At 48.8% G+C, this 15156-nt stretch overlaps 1 protein-coding gene across 7 annotated transcripts in view; it reads left to right on the top strand.

The window, feature by feature from the left end:
• Positions 1 to 15156, top strand: part of GALNT14 (polypeptide N-acetylgalactosaminyltransferase 14) — a 98838-nt gene that overhangs the window by 17582 nt on the left and 66100 nt on the right. For 2 of the 7 annotated variants that reach the window (XM_066993614.1, XM_048078508.2), the window contains exons 1-2: positions 131 to 403; positions 7631 to 7800. In XM_066993614.1, the coding sequence (XP_066849715.1) occupies positions 221 to 403; positions 7631 to 7800 (353 nt within the window). In that variant the 5' untranslated portion in view covers positions 131 to 220. Of the gene's footprint in view, positions 1 to 130; positions 404 to 7630; positions 7801 to 15156 lie in introns of those variants that run through there. The other 5 variants (XM_066993611.1, XM_066993610.1, XM_048078507.2 and 2 more) reach the window with 4 other exon arrangements.

Here is a 15156-nt window from a genome sequence, read left to right as displayed (position 1 = left end):
TTGCTGGTTTCTGTCCAGATCCCCAGGCTTTCGTGAAGTGTTTTGAGTTTGCTGCACCATGTGACTCAACAGTCGTTTTTTTAATTATTATTGTTGTTATTTTCAGTGTTGTTTTTTTTTTTTGTGCTTCTAGATATGTGCAGAAGTATTGATCACACTCAGATGTTGCCAACGTGCATGGGAAAGGGGGAAGGAAAGTCTGATCCCACGTCTCTGGGCTATGGCACAGCAACGTGTTTTGTACCAGAGGCCTCCTAGGGTGCAGGAGTTCCAGCGATATGTCCTCGGTGGTGGCAGGGTCATCCTCCAAACTGAAGAGACGCCCCTGTGCTTGGAGGCTGGACGGCCTTGTTTTCCCAGACAGAAGTCTGAGAGGAGCTGCAGGTGGACAAGGTGCTTGGGGGTTAGTGTCTGCGCCAGGGAATGGGTGAAGGATTGTGATTTGCCCAGCGCTGTCTCCTCCCTCCCCGCAGGGACGATCTTCCAGTTGTAGGGGAGTCTGTAAGGTGGCCAAGCCTCTTCAGGCCCTCCCCTGCCACTCCTGGGCTCAGCGTGGCCCCTTGGCATCCCTGTGATGCCCACAGCAGGAGCTGTGTTTGTGAGGAGGCAGGAGGCACAGGGGACGCTCCTCAGGAGAGGCTGGGGGATGTTTTTAGGATGCTGAAGTCCTGGCTTGGACCTGCAGGGCAAGAGTGGAAGGAGGTCACAGACTGCTCAGCCCTGGAGGTGGCACAGCGGAGCTTGCTTTGGTGTGCTCTGGTGGCTTGGGATTGGCAAAATGCTTCGTATATTTTTTCATGGAATGCTTTGCTCTCACGTTATTTAACCTTTTATTGCCTGTTTTTTTTTTTTTTTTTTCCTCTGTGCCCCATTCTGTAAGGAAGGTAGGATGGCTTGTGTGTATCATAAAACAGGGCTTGACAGGCTTTCACCTTTCTTCCCCAGAAACCTCTCTATATCAGATGCGATTTCTGGCAGATAGATCTGGCTGGCCTGAAGCTGCACTTTGAAGCAAATCTGTTTTTGAGGTGAAACATTGCTCAGACCTCAATACAAGCTTAGACCCTTGCTGCCAGCCCTGCGTCACCCTCAGGTTCTCCCTGCTGCATGGAGCTGGTCTGCCCAGGGTCCTTGCTCCCATGCAGCTTCAGCCCTTATCAGCAGTCCCTTATAGCCAAACCTGCTTATTTTCTCATGATACCTTGCTCTAATGCATTGCACACTAGTCAGGGTATTTTTTTCCCTATTACTGAGCTGAGATGGAAGCAGGCTGGCTTGACGCATACTCGAAATTATGCTGCTGTATCTCTGCTGCTGTCACTCACGTTGCTGCCATCCCCAGGATCTCACAAACTCTGGCAGCGTGTACCCAGGAATCAAAGGTTTATTTAGATCAGCTCTTGCTGTCACGGATGTTTTATATCTAATTCTTCCTCGAAGACAGTTCAGGGAGGACGGGCTGTTGGTTGTGGCATGTGCGTCCTGCATCAAGGTGGCAGTGACCTGAGTTTCATCCGCCTCTGCCCGCGAATTGAGGACTAAATGTGGGTCACAGAAACACCTTCCTTTGTACAAAACTGTTTGTAAGGTAAGGAGATGGCTCAACCCCAAATTTGGGTTAGTTCCAAGAAATGTTTTCCCTCTGCTCTTCCCACTTGGCAAAGAGTGAGAGATGGGAAGGGGAGAAAGGCTGGGAGCTGCTCAGCGTGGGTGATGCTCTGTGGGGAGTCTTGCACCAAGCAGCAGCCTTGGGAGTTACTGATAGGGATGGGGAAATTGGGTCATGGCTGGGGTCAGCCTGGGGCTTGTCCAGAGCTAGAAATAAGGTGCAGGACTGGAGAGCTTTGACTGACAGCATTTCTTGCTGAGCAATAGCTCCTTGGTGCTGGTCGTGCCTCAGCACCCACCTGGTAAAGCTCTGATCTGTAAAACAGTTAGCTGGTAGGGAGTGGGGACTCCCCATTGGCTTCCTGGGGACAACTAACGCAATACACGTACGTGTCCTGTGCATTTGCAATTCTTTTGTTTTGCTTGAATATTTATTTTCTCATCTCTGCTTTCCCTCTTCGCCCTGCTAGAATAAACCCAGGTAAAGCAGACTAAGCTTTCCCTCCCTCAGAGGCATTTTTCTTTCTCTGGCAATCATGTTTCCCATGCTGCTGCCACGAATTGCCCCTCTTTGCTGCACAGTTTGGAAGGGGAAAGATAATGGCATTAGTTTTTAAAGCTGTGTGAAGGTCCCCGCAGAAAAAATTACCAGCGCCTTCGCTGCTGTGAGAAGGCCACAGCAGGTCAGGGATGCTGAGCGTGCCATCAGCAAGGTCCCTTCCCTCTGTTCTTGAGAGGACTCTTTTCAAAGCAGGACAAGGGCTGCTTTCTGCTTTACCCTCCGTCCACTCCCCCCATTCCAACCTTTGGCTTTTACACCGAAGGAAGAGCAAAGCTCAGCTGGAAACTGAGTGCAGCCACGGGCTCCTAAGTACCGAATCAGCTGCCATTCTTGCTGAAGCATGGGAAAGCTGCTTTGACCTTCATGGCTGGGAAGCAGCTCCCGTATGTCCTGAAAAGGCTCACAAGGAAAAATAAATGCTGTCTGTCAGTGCAGTAGCTTCCTTTTGCCACTCTATTTACAGCTCGTGGGTCTGTGCTGTTCCCAAGCGTGTTTGACTCCTGATGATGCCTGCCAAACCTGGCTGGCGCAGGGGAAATAGATGCCACCTTTCTCTCTTTCCCAATTAATGCACTGTCTAATTGCTGCCTACCTTTGGAGGATCACTGTAGGGCTAGCCTGCCTGCTGCCCCCCACACTGTGCTTCTCAGGTCAAGGGCAGATTTCTTTGCTGAAACCAAACTTGTTCGGGGTGAGAGGTTGCTTGGGTGAGAGCTGCAGATGTCCTCAGCAACTGGCCACAGCTGATGCTGTAGGGGCACTGTGGGGTGGGGAGGTGGGACCATGGTGTTTCGGCAGCCCCCGCCGTGGCAGAACAGGGCAGAGACGCTGAAACACCCTTGTGCAGCATGCGGTTGCGAGGTGCGGTGCTGTTTAAGGCAGCTCACTGAGCTGCAGCTCTTTGCAACACGGCAGCGATGAGTCCTCGGCACAGCATCCCTGACACTGGGACAGAGAGAGGGATGAGAGCCGGACCAGTGCTGCAGGTGATTTAACAGGCAGGGTGCAAACATCCCCTCCCAATAGCAGTGCTGCTCCCCCAGCATCCCACAGTGATTTCTCTCTTCTCTCAGCTGAAGGAAGACCTGTCCCAAACTCATTTCTCCTAATTACTGCTTGCAAACCCATTAGTGAGGGTTCACTCTTGCCAGCAGGCTGGGGATGAAAACCACTGACCTAGCTCGTCCTTTCCAGGTGGATTGTGGCATAGCTCAATCCACCTGGTGGAAGTGCTCTGTTGTTCTGGGGGATTTGGGTGTTATTAAAATTAAGGAAAATAAAATTTTAGCTTGGTGACGGGAGCAGCACCAGCCATAGAGGCTTGTAAAGTACAAACCCTGCCAGGATAAGGATGGGTTGAAGTGGGGAGGCAGACATCAGACCTGGGGAAAGGCTTACTGAGAAAACCTCTGCCCAAGCACGAGTAGTTTAGAGTTGGCAATAGAGCTGAGCAGCCCTGCGGGGTCCTGGGGGAACTGCAAGCAGGGAGAGATGATGGAAAATCCTTTCCATCCTCCTGCGTGCCTCCTGGCACAGACAGAGCTGGGTATTCTCTTTTCTTGTCAGCAGCTTGGTTTGTGCTGACCTCCTAAATATTCAGCTCATTATACAGCATAATATATAAATAAAACAGAAGCAGGCAACGATATTCTTCAGGAGCGTATAATCGGCTTCCTTTTCTTTTTAATTAGCCAGGATTTGTCTTCGTGTGTCGGACTATTCTGTAAGCTAATTTGTACAGCAAGGCGCTCCTGTATGGCTGCACGTGCACGTCTGGTTTGGGGAGGTTCTGTATGAAGAGCATCTTTTGGAGTGGGAATCCCAGGGAGTCTGCAGCTGAGCCTTGTTTCTAGAGGTCAGTGGTGTGGACCCTGGGGTCTAGGGCTCTCGGGCAGAGGGCTGAAAGCACTGTTCTGGCAGCTCTGCTGCAGGTTGCCGTAGACTGGAAGAAGAGGTGACCTGCTGGTATGGCTTTGGCAGAGGCCAAGTGAGTACAAAATCCCATCTGTGAGCCCGCTTTGCTCCCTGCCTCATGCGTAGTGGGGGGATGCAGTGGGCAAGGTGACAGGGGAGCTGTCAGGGTGCTGCTTTGTGAAGAGAGCCTCCCAGCTGCCTTAGCTCAGGGACGGCTCTTTGCGCCGTGTCTCCGGCCAGCGCTCTGTGCTCAGTCCAGCTGAGCACGGAGGTGTTCAGGTGAGCCATTGGAGATCCAGGTCCAGAGCCTGCATGGGGACATTTCCATCCGGGCAGTGCTTACACAGGGGTCAAGCTTGCGTTTGAGCAAGTCCCAGTGGCTGTCTGAGGAGATGGGGAGGAGACTGGGGGCAGCGTGACGTGCTGCTTTCCCCTGCTGGGACCATTGTTCCTCTTATTGCCTGCTCTGGCACCGGGGTACGAGGAGGGTTGAGCCATCTTCTGTCTGAAGCATTATGATTCTTTCAGACAGCATTAGTGCCTCGGATGGTAACAGCTCTGTAATTGAGTCTCCTGCTCACAGGGGCCTGGCACTTTGGCATGATGTTTAAATCTCATTTTTGTAATGCCTGGTTGCAGTTCCTGCTGAAGGATTACCCTCCACCCCTGGTGTCCCTGAGCCACAGCACGCGAACAGCTCAATTGTTGTGGCCAGCAGTGACGTGCCTTAGGACGTCGGGGTCCCTAGAGGCCCTTCGTGCCAAATGGACGTGAATTTGTTCTTGTTTACTGGAGCTTTTGCTAGGCTGATGCGTTGCTTGTGAGTGAATCAGGAACCACTTTTAGCTCCTGCCACCCATTACCTTTTCTCCCTGGCACCCAGGTGGGCTGGGGGTGGCCAGTCCATGGAAACCTCCAGCCCATGGAAACCTCCAGCCCATGTCTGCGGGCGGAGCTTCCCTGGGGGAAGCAATATGCTTGCAGCAGGGTTGCTCATTCCTCCTTCCCACTCGAGCGATCCCTGCTGTCCTGTAATCACACAATCATTATGCCATTAGTATGTCATATTCACGGAAATCCACATAAACAAGGCACTAACAGTTCCGGAAAATCGTAGTCCTTACCATTAATGACCTGCTATCCCCCCACGGCACCGCTCCCTGTTTTTTCCCCTCTTTTTTTTTTTTTTAATTTTGTTTGTTTCTGAGCTGTGATTTAAGTAGCAGATGAGGAAGCACACCTTTGCATAGTGAGGCTTTCAGTCTTCGCTGTGGCGTTGCAGTGAATACCTTGCTCTGGGCTTGCTGTCTGACCTGTTATTTGGTGTTGGGGTTTTGGGGTGTTTTCAACAGGCTGGGAAAGGAGGGGGGTTCTTTCCAAGCTGCACTCCCTGTTGGGAGCATCCCTGCCATATGGTGGGATGCAATAGGTGATCTCTGCAATGGGTAAGAAAATGCAAAAGGCAGGGTTTTTGGCAGAGGCATTGCAAGACGCGGCACAGAGGAGAGGGTGAGCTGCTCAGCACTTGTGTCCCAAGCTACCTGTCTGGTTTTGATATCTTTTTCCACTATTTCCTGTGGACTTGTTCAGTCTCAAACTCTTTAAGCATTGACTGTGTTTTCTATAATTAATACTAGCTATTAAACTGCAGTGCTGAAAGAGAAATTACCTAATTTGAAGGAAAAAAATGAAAATTTATTACCAGTACATGAGAGAAAATGAATGTGAAGCTTAGGGAGAGGAGCCATGTGGAAGATAGAAAGGCAAGTGGAGTATTGACTCGATCCTTTTCCAGTGCAAGGTAATTGGGCTTCTAAAGTGAGTTAGATCGTAATAAATTAAATCTAGATTTTTGCACATCATTTAAATAACTCCCAAGATAGGCCTCTGCTGTGAGGAAGAGGTGATAATCCGTGGCAGAAATATTACAATGAAGACCTCATACAGTGACCCAGAAGTGATGTGGTATCCCTGGCTGGGTGAAGGGATTTTCTCCTTCTGTTTCAACTTGCTTTCCCCCTCCGTGAGTAGGTGCCAAGGACCAGGTCAATCTTCTGCCTGTGGGTCCTCCACAGCAAAGGATGCTGCCTTGATTTTGGTCATGGTTGCACATGGGTATTATCTGGCTGAGAAGGTGGGAGATATATATATATATATCTCCAACAGCCTTAAGAGCTACGTGACCACTTTTAATTCCACTTCTCGTATCAAGCTTGATTTAAAAAACAAACATTTAGGGGCTGAAACTCCCTGGCAGTTGTTTTAACAGAGCCATTCCCCCTTCCCTGGGGGTCATCATCTTTATAAACTTGAGGGCTTTGTTGGTCCTGAAATGCAATAGGCTTACTCTTTGCTTATCTTTTACTGTGGCAGCAAGTCATGTTTTGCAGGATGCCTTAGAAAGAACATAAACAATATTTATCACCCAGTCTCCATCAGTCCTCCTGAAAGCCTGCAGACAAGTTCCGTGCGTTCCTTTGCTTGTAAACCTGCTGGACTGCGGTGACCCGATTATTTTAATAACTCTCTCCAAGTCTTTGATAGTTTTCTCCCTGTCCCGCTGGTGGTTCAAGGGTTTCTTGGTGTCATTCTTTCACTGGGGTAAATTTTAGAATAACTGCTGATAAAGCTGCTGGGTAATGCAATAGAAGAAAAACAACCCTGTACCTGGAAACCCGTGCAGCCCTTGCTCTGTCAGCTTTCTGGGGACAGTGTCCCTGCGAAGTAGGGTGCTGTTGGGTACCCTGCGCTCCTGGAGATGCTGAGGTTGGTTCTGCAGTGGAGGCTGGTGGTTCGTGTGCGAGAACTGATGCTCCTTCCTCCACATCCTGTGAACACAGGGAGCATGCTGTCAGATGCAAGTAAAATCAATTACAGGATAAAAATCACCTGTTTCAAAAGCTTCATTTTGTGCTATTAGCTGGCAAAATCATCTTTGCGATGGTGTTAACTGAAGGGAAAAAAAAAAAGAAGAAAAAGAAAAGATAAATTATTGGATAAGACCACAGTTTCCTTAGGGGCTGAGACATCTGTAAATGTTTGAATTTTCCCATGTTACGCGTTGAGATCAAAGAGCCTGTGCTGCTGTAATGATGTGATCTTATTAGCTCTGCGTTGTGCTCACCAGCTCCATGATACTGAGGGGTGCTCTGCCCCTGATAGCTGCTGGAGTGGGTGAGCAGCCATGAAAGGCAGCTCCATCCCTTGTGCCTGGCACCCTGAGAGGGGGCTGCATGGCAAGGGTGCGCTCCTTGGCAGCTCCTTCTGTTTTTCTGTATTTCTTGAGGCCGTGCTGCTTGATAGTAGGACCCACCGGAGGCGGGAGTTTGGTTTGGAATTAATTTTAAACTCAAGTGACCAGGTTCTCTTTAACATGCTGCTTCGAGACTGGGGGCGGGGAAGACAAGACCTAATGAGGCTCCTTGTTAGCATCTTCTTCCAAAGTGGGGCCGCCCAACTTCTTGAGTGGGGCTGGGTGATGCCAAGGGACCGGGCGGTGCCACCTGCTCCTTCCTGTCTCTAATGGGGCTGACTTTGTGCGCACAGGGCTCAGAGGCGGACTGGGACGACCTGTGGGATCAGTTTGAAGAGCGGAGATACCTGAGCGCTCGGAAATGGAAGGGCGGCGAGGACCCGTACCGGCTCCATGCCTTTAACCAGCGGGAGAGCGAGAGGATGCCCAGTGACCGTGCCATCCGTGACACCCGCCACCACAGGTTCTGCCCTCCCTTCCTGGGGACAGCAGCTGGCTGGGCATTTTGGGGGGACCGCTGTTCTGCTGGGGGGGCGTTGTAGCAAGATCACTGGTCAGGGCCGTGGCAAGGTGTGTAGGGTGAAGGAATGCACTTGCTTCCAGTTTCAGATAGTGTCATTCTTGGGTTCAGCTCACCAGCAATTGTGCAAATCGAGGCAAATTCTTGCTGTGGTTACATTGGAATTAATGATTTTTAAATGAAGGCAAAAGGTTTTTTTATTATTTTTATTTTTTCAATTTGTATGCATCTAGTAGAAGCAGGAGCTTTAAGGGAAATATTGAATAACATAGGATTCATGGAGAAATCAGGTGAGGTGCCAAAGGCAGTATTATTCAATCTTTATTTTCTTCATCTCCCTCAAGAAACTTCAATATGTGGGTGGATAGTACTGTACCTCTTCCCTGGTTTGGGAATGCTGGGGGCAGATGGGGAGGGGGGGATCTAGGCTCTTTGGCCATGCCCAGTGGTTGTATTTGGCTTTCATTCTGCTCATATTTTTGGGGTCAAATTTTTCACTTGGGTTGCCTTATTGTCAAGTGTGGCAGTCCTGAACCTGTATATTAAAAACATTACTTCCTGTATAAATGAATTATTCTAGGATCATAGGGAGAGAAAGAAAACGACATTTTTTCGTCCTGAAAAGCAGGACTAGGTTTGTGTGACGTGTAGCAGTGGTAATGGGTATCGTCATGACAGACATAGTCTTCACTGGTGCTGGGAATTCTTGTCCTGTGAAGGAGGCACTGAGATGGTACAAGGGGATAAAACAGCAAAATAAGTGCTGACCAGTTGAAGAGAGAGGAATTTATGAGAGGCATAAGGGACTACTGCAGAGTGAATTGGAGAGGAAGAAAAGAACTTGCTTTGTTACTTCTTTTAGCAGCTCCAGCACCATCAGGGTCAAAAATATGCTTTGGCACCCAAAAAGTACCCCTGGAGGAATCCTGGGAGAACTGCAGCAGGATTTGGTTGTACAATTTTCCTCCTTGTCCTCTGAGGACATTATATAGCCTGTGTAAACCCTCCTGAGGAGCCATGTATCTCAGCCTCAGGACCTTGCTGCCTGGGCAGTGTGTCTCAGAGAGACCCAGCACCAGGAATCTGACCTGACTCTGAATTTTCATTGTTCCAGATCCAGTGCAGCACTTGGGCTGAAATGCTGAACAACACCAGCTCTTCAGCCCTGTAGCAATCAGTGGTGCTCTTTTTTTTGTTGTTGTTGTTGTTGTATAATTAATTTTTCTAGCCCCTTTTCATAGCAAGGACCAGATGCTCCTCTCTCCGGAGTGGGGCTGACAGCCCTTATGGATGCCTGTTAGAGCTGATCAGAGCACGAGCATACTATTCCTGGAGAGAATTAATGCTGGGGCTATTAACCATCTGCCCTGCTAAAAAAGAAGGGGGACTCAGCTGCCACTTCGCTGCACCCCACTGCTGTGGCTGCCACCTTGTTCCCGGGCAGGCAGAAAGAAAAATTCTCATTAAGGATGAAGCAAGGGCATAGCATGTAGGAGGGGCTGGTGCTAATAGCATTTGCTTCCAATTTCCTTAACCCACTAATTGGATTCTGACTTATTGAATATGTCTGAACAATGCTGAAGATGATGCGCTGTTAGCCAAGCAGTGGAGCAGCCATCAAGCAAACGGAGCTGGATGTCTGGGAGAGGTGGGTGCTGAAGAGGCTGGGAGAGGGATGGGGGAGGGAGGAAGGGACCTGTCGTGGTGGACAGAGGGGAGAGGAAGGTGCAGGGTCTGAAAAGTCCCACATGGAAATAAACCTTTGTTCATAGTGCAGGTACTTGAGGAGCTGCCACAGCTGATGCAACTTCGCCCAGGGGCAGCTGGAACATCCTAAGATGTGCCCTGCTCTAGTGCATTGGTGTGCAGGGGGTCATGCTGAGGGGCTGCTCCCCATCTGCCATCCCCAGAGAAAGCTCACATGAGGGGCAGGAGGCTTTGGAGACAGTCTTGCCCACCTCTTCAGCATGTCCTCAGGGGGGAGCAGGCTGTCCTTCAGCTTCCCAGCTAGATGTTGGTGCCGCTCTGTTCTCTCACCAGGTTTTCAGCGTTTCTTCTCTTTTATCCCCTCTGTATGATGTATGAGAACAGCAAGGCTTACCAAGCTGCAAGCCAGTGTGATGCTGAGAGACTGATACCTCACAGTCCTAGTGTCCAGGACATGGAAGCAATGCTCCTACAGCTTCCCTGTGTGGTATTACACTGGGATGGTTGCAGAGGATTTCCTTGAGTTTCTGTTTTAATTTGCTAATCCAGCCAAACATCAAGAATTGCCAACAATAGCTGAGTGTACAAAACCGGGCCAAGTCTGAGCAGCAAGCTCCTTGCCAGAAGGTCACGGAGAAGGCAAACCCTACCGTGGGGTGGGGTGTGGTACCGGCAGCCAGTTGCATAGCAATGTTTGCTGGATTGATTTTGTTCTTATATTGTAGCCAGTGGAATGATTTCAGACAGAGAGGAATCAGTGCTCAAGGGAATTGCAGCTGAAGAAAAGATAGCAGCTCTTCTTGCCTGCCCGTGACTTGCACTCAGTTTGTGGGTGATTTCAGCTAAGGAAACACCATGGCTTCTGGGGGCTGCATTTTATGGCCAGAGCATTGTTCCTGCTGACCTGCCTGCATTTCCCTTTCTTTTAGTGCGTAAATGATGTCAGCCAGCCTCAGGCATCCCCTACTGCCTGATTTTCTCTGTTCACCTTGCTTTTTCCTCCACGGCTCTGATGCAAGTTTTGTAGTGCTGTCTCAAGAGCTGGCAGAGCATGGTGGTCAAGGATGGAGCCTTGTCAAATCCTGACATAAGGCAATAATCCTCTGAATTTTTGAACCTCCCTCCCTGAGTCCCAGGTGTGTTACAAGAAGCCCTAGCTTCCCAGTCGGGCTTGAATTTTACAGCTGCTGGAGGCTGCATTTGTGTGTGTATGTGCATGTCTGAGAGAAAAAAGCAGTTGCTGAAGTCAAGTTGCAGTTGAAGTGAGGGCCTGGCAGGGGTACTGACAGGTTTGAAGGTCAGGTGTTGCATCATCTGCTGACACTAAGAGCATTCTGGCAGGCATATAGTCGATCACATGAACTTGTGCCCCCTGAAAATCTCAATACACTGTAAGACCCTCGTTTCCTCTCTCATGCATTGCCAGTTGGAGGGCATCCCTCAGGTGGGAGAGTGGCCCAGGGCTGAGGGCTGTGCTTGTTGAGACTGTTCAGAGAGGGATGTGGCCAGGTGATATCTGTGATGTTCCCTCAGCCTGACTGCCACAGAGGGCAGAGAGCATCCAAAGCCAGGACACTTGTGATTTCATTAAGAAATAAGATTTATCGTGTTTGGATGAGATGCTGTATGTGTGAGGCCTGTTGCTGGATGTCTTGCCAGCAGATATGCTGCGGCTGAATTAGCTGGGCAAGATAAGACCTGAGGTTGCTTTGCCTTTGGTCTTGATTTCCTTCTTATTCCTAACTACAGGCAAGAACACAACGGGACATTGCAGGTGAGCAGTTACACAAATGAGTAACAGAAAACACATTTGGGCTGAAAGCATCTCCATTAGGACACTGTAATTACTTTTCTCTTGGACACCAGACCCCAAGAGGTTAGTGCTTGACAGTGTGTTTTTCCATCACCTCCTTAAGCTGAGATCTCCAGGGATAAAAGTGTGAGAAAAATCCATCAAATGGAGCTGTGATCAAAGGCAAGTGCAAGAGCTGGGCTGCAGGGAGCCTGGTCCCATCACTGGCTAACACTGCTCAGTGAAGTTGTGCTTCTGCCAGGTGACATGGAGCGATGGGTCTTTGTAGGAGGAACTGGCATGTGTTTCAGGCATGAACTGGAGGAGCCCAAAGTGGCCAAGGTTTTGTTTCTGCCATTGATCAGCTGGCTGTTATGGCCCAAGCAGCTGAAAGTCATTGAGAGACAGATTTGGACTCCCCATAGGCTGTCACCAAGTACTGATAAACCATTTGATAATCAGCTGTACCATCTTAAGTAAGATGGGATCATCATGGGATGCTGGGATTTATTTTTCTTTTTTAGGGAACTGTCATTATTATCTCTTCTAATCATAGCTATCCTGTTTTAAAGTACTTCTGGGAATTCAGACCTTGGCTATAGTCTGATTACAAAGGCAGTCAGCTTCCCTAGCTGGGATAAATTGTTCTTTGCTAGTAAAAGGCCCATTATTGAGCTCCTCATCTAAAAACCTACTACCTACGGTTTTCTGCTAGAGTTTATACCTGCTGTCACTCACAGATGGGACCTGTATGTTACTGGAGAGCTGAGGCTTTTGAGTTGACTGAAAGGTGGAGCCCAAAGATAAATTTAGAGGGTGCAAACTGAGAAGATCCCATCTGTCCACAGGTTTAAGGGTGAGGCACAGTTTGAGCATGGGTGTGCACTGTGTGCTCCAGACACAGCACAGTAGTTATTTTATCTGTCCAATTCCTGTTGGATACCTGTTCTGGCACAGTTGTGATGGCCAGTTTGTTCCCCATTGCTCGGGGACCAACACTGGCTTTTGTGAGCCTTTTGGACAAACCTGACCAACCTGTGACTTCAAGTAGACCCAGAGCTTTTGTCTCAGAGACAAAATTTCCCTGTATCCACTCACTGATGCTGCTTGAAAGAGGAGGGAAAAAATTCATTGGATCCTTCTAGCACTGCAAAGAGCTAAATTTCACGTTCTCCTGTTTCTGCTGGAGTTGGCCTGCAGGTGCTCTACGAAGGGGAAGTACTTTGTGAGCAGCATCCTCGAATGACCTCCAGGGCTTAGATGCCTTTGAGATAGTTGTTATCTAGGTGAGCCTCACTGGCATCACAGGGAGATGATCCTCTTTCACACTGGTGTCAAACAGATCAAAACTTGCTCTTGAGCTCCCAGGATTCTTGAAAATGCTTTTATGGTGGTATAGCAATATTACTCAGCGTCAAGCCTTGACTAACGTGCTTTGAAATACCTGGAGTTTAAAGACCTAGCTTTTGTTGCTGTCTCGTCCAAATGTGGAGACGTGGTAAGAAGTTGGTGAAGTGGCACACTTCACCCACAGCCTGTAAGTTGGGACCCACAGGCTGTAAGTTGGGCTGGAAACACACAGTCCTGGCCAACAATTGGTGTGTCCAAGCCCCCATCCTGGGAATGGCTGTGGCCTCCCCAGCACGAGACAGCATCTGTGATGTTTCCTGCCCCATGTTTGCTGTCTGGTGGCCTGTGGAGGTGGAGGAGCAGGCCAGCTAGTCTTGATGGTTTCTGAGATGGGTTGGTGGCTTTGGGGGACAAAACTCCATGAATTTGGTGATCTTTTTCAAATATCTTTTTCTACTTACTATCTTCTTTTGAAGACTGTTTTTTCCTCATTTAGTGATGGAGGAGAATAAGTGATGAGAATGGACTGTATAAAATGTGATATAGCGAGCTTGAGCATTGAGAAGTTGCAATTCCTCTGAGATGGCTGTCTAAATTTAGGCTGAGAATTGTTCCTGGTCAGTGCTGCTGGCCAGACCATCATCCCAATGTCATCTTGTCCCAAAGACTCTGTTTTTCCCTTCGTGGGATGGGGTTTCTTCCAGGATCTCAACTGCTGTGAGGTGCCACATTTTTATGTCTTGAGGGACTACCCAGAGAGAGGCAGGTTGAGGAGCTTTAAGTGGTAATGGTACTGGGAGGAGATGCTGGTAGAGGGGCAGTAGAGGCTGGTGTTTGTTCAGGAGCAGGGTTCTTTGTGAATTGATCACAGATGCCATAGGGAAATGGCAAATGGTGACGCTTATTCTGACAGTGTGTATTTGCAGTCCTACTCTTCCCCCTTGTTTTCTTTTTCACGAGTGAAAAGGATGAGGGTGATTCTTGGGAAGGAGTTCAGGAGTGAGCTAGGTTGTGTGAGGATCTCATGGAAATATATAGGTAAAGGTTTGGAATGCACAAGGATATCAGTTAAGTGGATGTTACTCTTTATTTTATTTTTTTTTTCTGGAAGGAAAGCTAGTTATATCTGAAAGTGCAGGAAAGAACCGTGCTGTGAGAGTGAGTTATGGCACCTGTCTGTGCAGCAAGGAGAAAGCACTCTTGAGCTCTGCTCTTGGCTAAAAGGTGTCTTCAGGTCATGGGGGCTCAGCAGAGCCCATCAGACCTTGGTATCCTGCAGACCCTCTGCTCACAGAGCCTGGATCCTGGCAGAGGGGTGATTCTGAACTGACCCAGCAAACACCAGGGGTATAACAGTAGATTTCTTACCTCCTGCACTTTATGTTCATCCCTTGCACCAGCCCTGCAGTGTTTCACTGGGTAGGAAGAGCATCTGTGTGGGACAGGCATTCTCCCGAGAAGGGTCCAGGGGGGCACCTTTAATTTATTTGAACTAATACTTTGCTTGACAAAAAATGCTGATTAAAAAAAGGTGAAAACAGCTTCTGTCCCTTCCCCAAATGACAGATTTTCTTCCACCAAGTTATTTTTATTTTATTTCTCCATGAGACAGCTTTGATTTCACTTTGGAAGTTCTGCACCCTCCCCCACCACTGTTGCACTTTGCCAAGAAAAATGCATGCACAGAGCAGTTCTATTTTGATCTGAAATAATCCTTGTCTTGTCCTTTTACTGTTTTTTCATTTATTCAAGAAAGGGGTTAAAAAAAAAAAAAGTTTGCATCCCAACTCAATTCTTAGCAGCCTTGCAGGGAGGTGTTGTGCAGTGATGAGCCCCTGATGAGGACTGCAGTGCAAGCAGAGTTTTCCCCCTATTAATGTTCCACTGCAAGTTATTATTGAAAAGCAGCTGCTGTTTAGAAGTATTGTCAGCCCAAATTTGAAGTGGTGGCCATCTATCTGTCAGTGCCACGCATCTCTTCAGCCTCTTCTCTTTCACTTGGGCTCTCAGGAAATGGCAGAGCCAGTAGTGCCAAGGCTAATTATTTCTCCAAGCATGAGATGTGAGAAAATATTAACCTTTTTCACCAACAGAGCCCCAGTTAATTAGCTCCATTTCTGTGACACGTTAACCCAGAGATAAAAGTTCATCCCCAGGAATCTGCCTGCGGTGCAGTGATCTTTGTGTGTCGTGATGCGGGGAGGAGGGTGGGTGGCAGGAAGGTGAAGACAGCTGGGGATTTAATAAAAGACCGTGACCTGCCAGTCACCGAGCCCTGTAGATGAATTTCTGCATTTCAAGGTGAGCAGCATCTGGGCATGGGTGCTGCTGCTTTTTGTTCAAGATGCTGAGGTTTGACGTGGAGGCAGCACAGGGGCTGGTGGAATCGTTCAGCTCACCTTGCCTGGGTTACATCTGTGTTGTCAGTGCCAAAGTGGTGGGGGCTGACT

The sequence above is a fragment of the Anser cygnoides genome, chromosome 3, assembly GCF_040182565.1.
Source record: "Anser cygnoides isolate HZ-2024a breed goose chromosome 3, Taihu_goose_T2T_genome, whole genome shotgun sequence".
Lineage (NCBI taxonomy): Eukaryota > Metazoa > Chordata > Aves > Anseriformes > Anatidae > Anser > Anser cygnoides.
The sequence above is the reverse complement of the archived record's forward strand: the minus strand, read 5'-3'. Positions and strand labels throughout refer to the sequence as shown.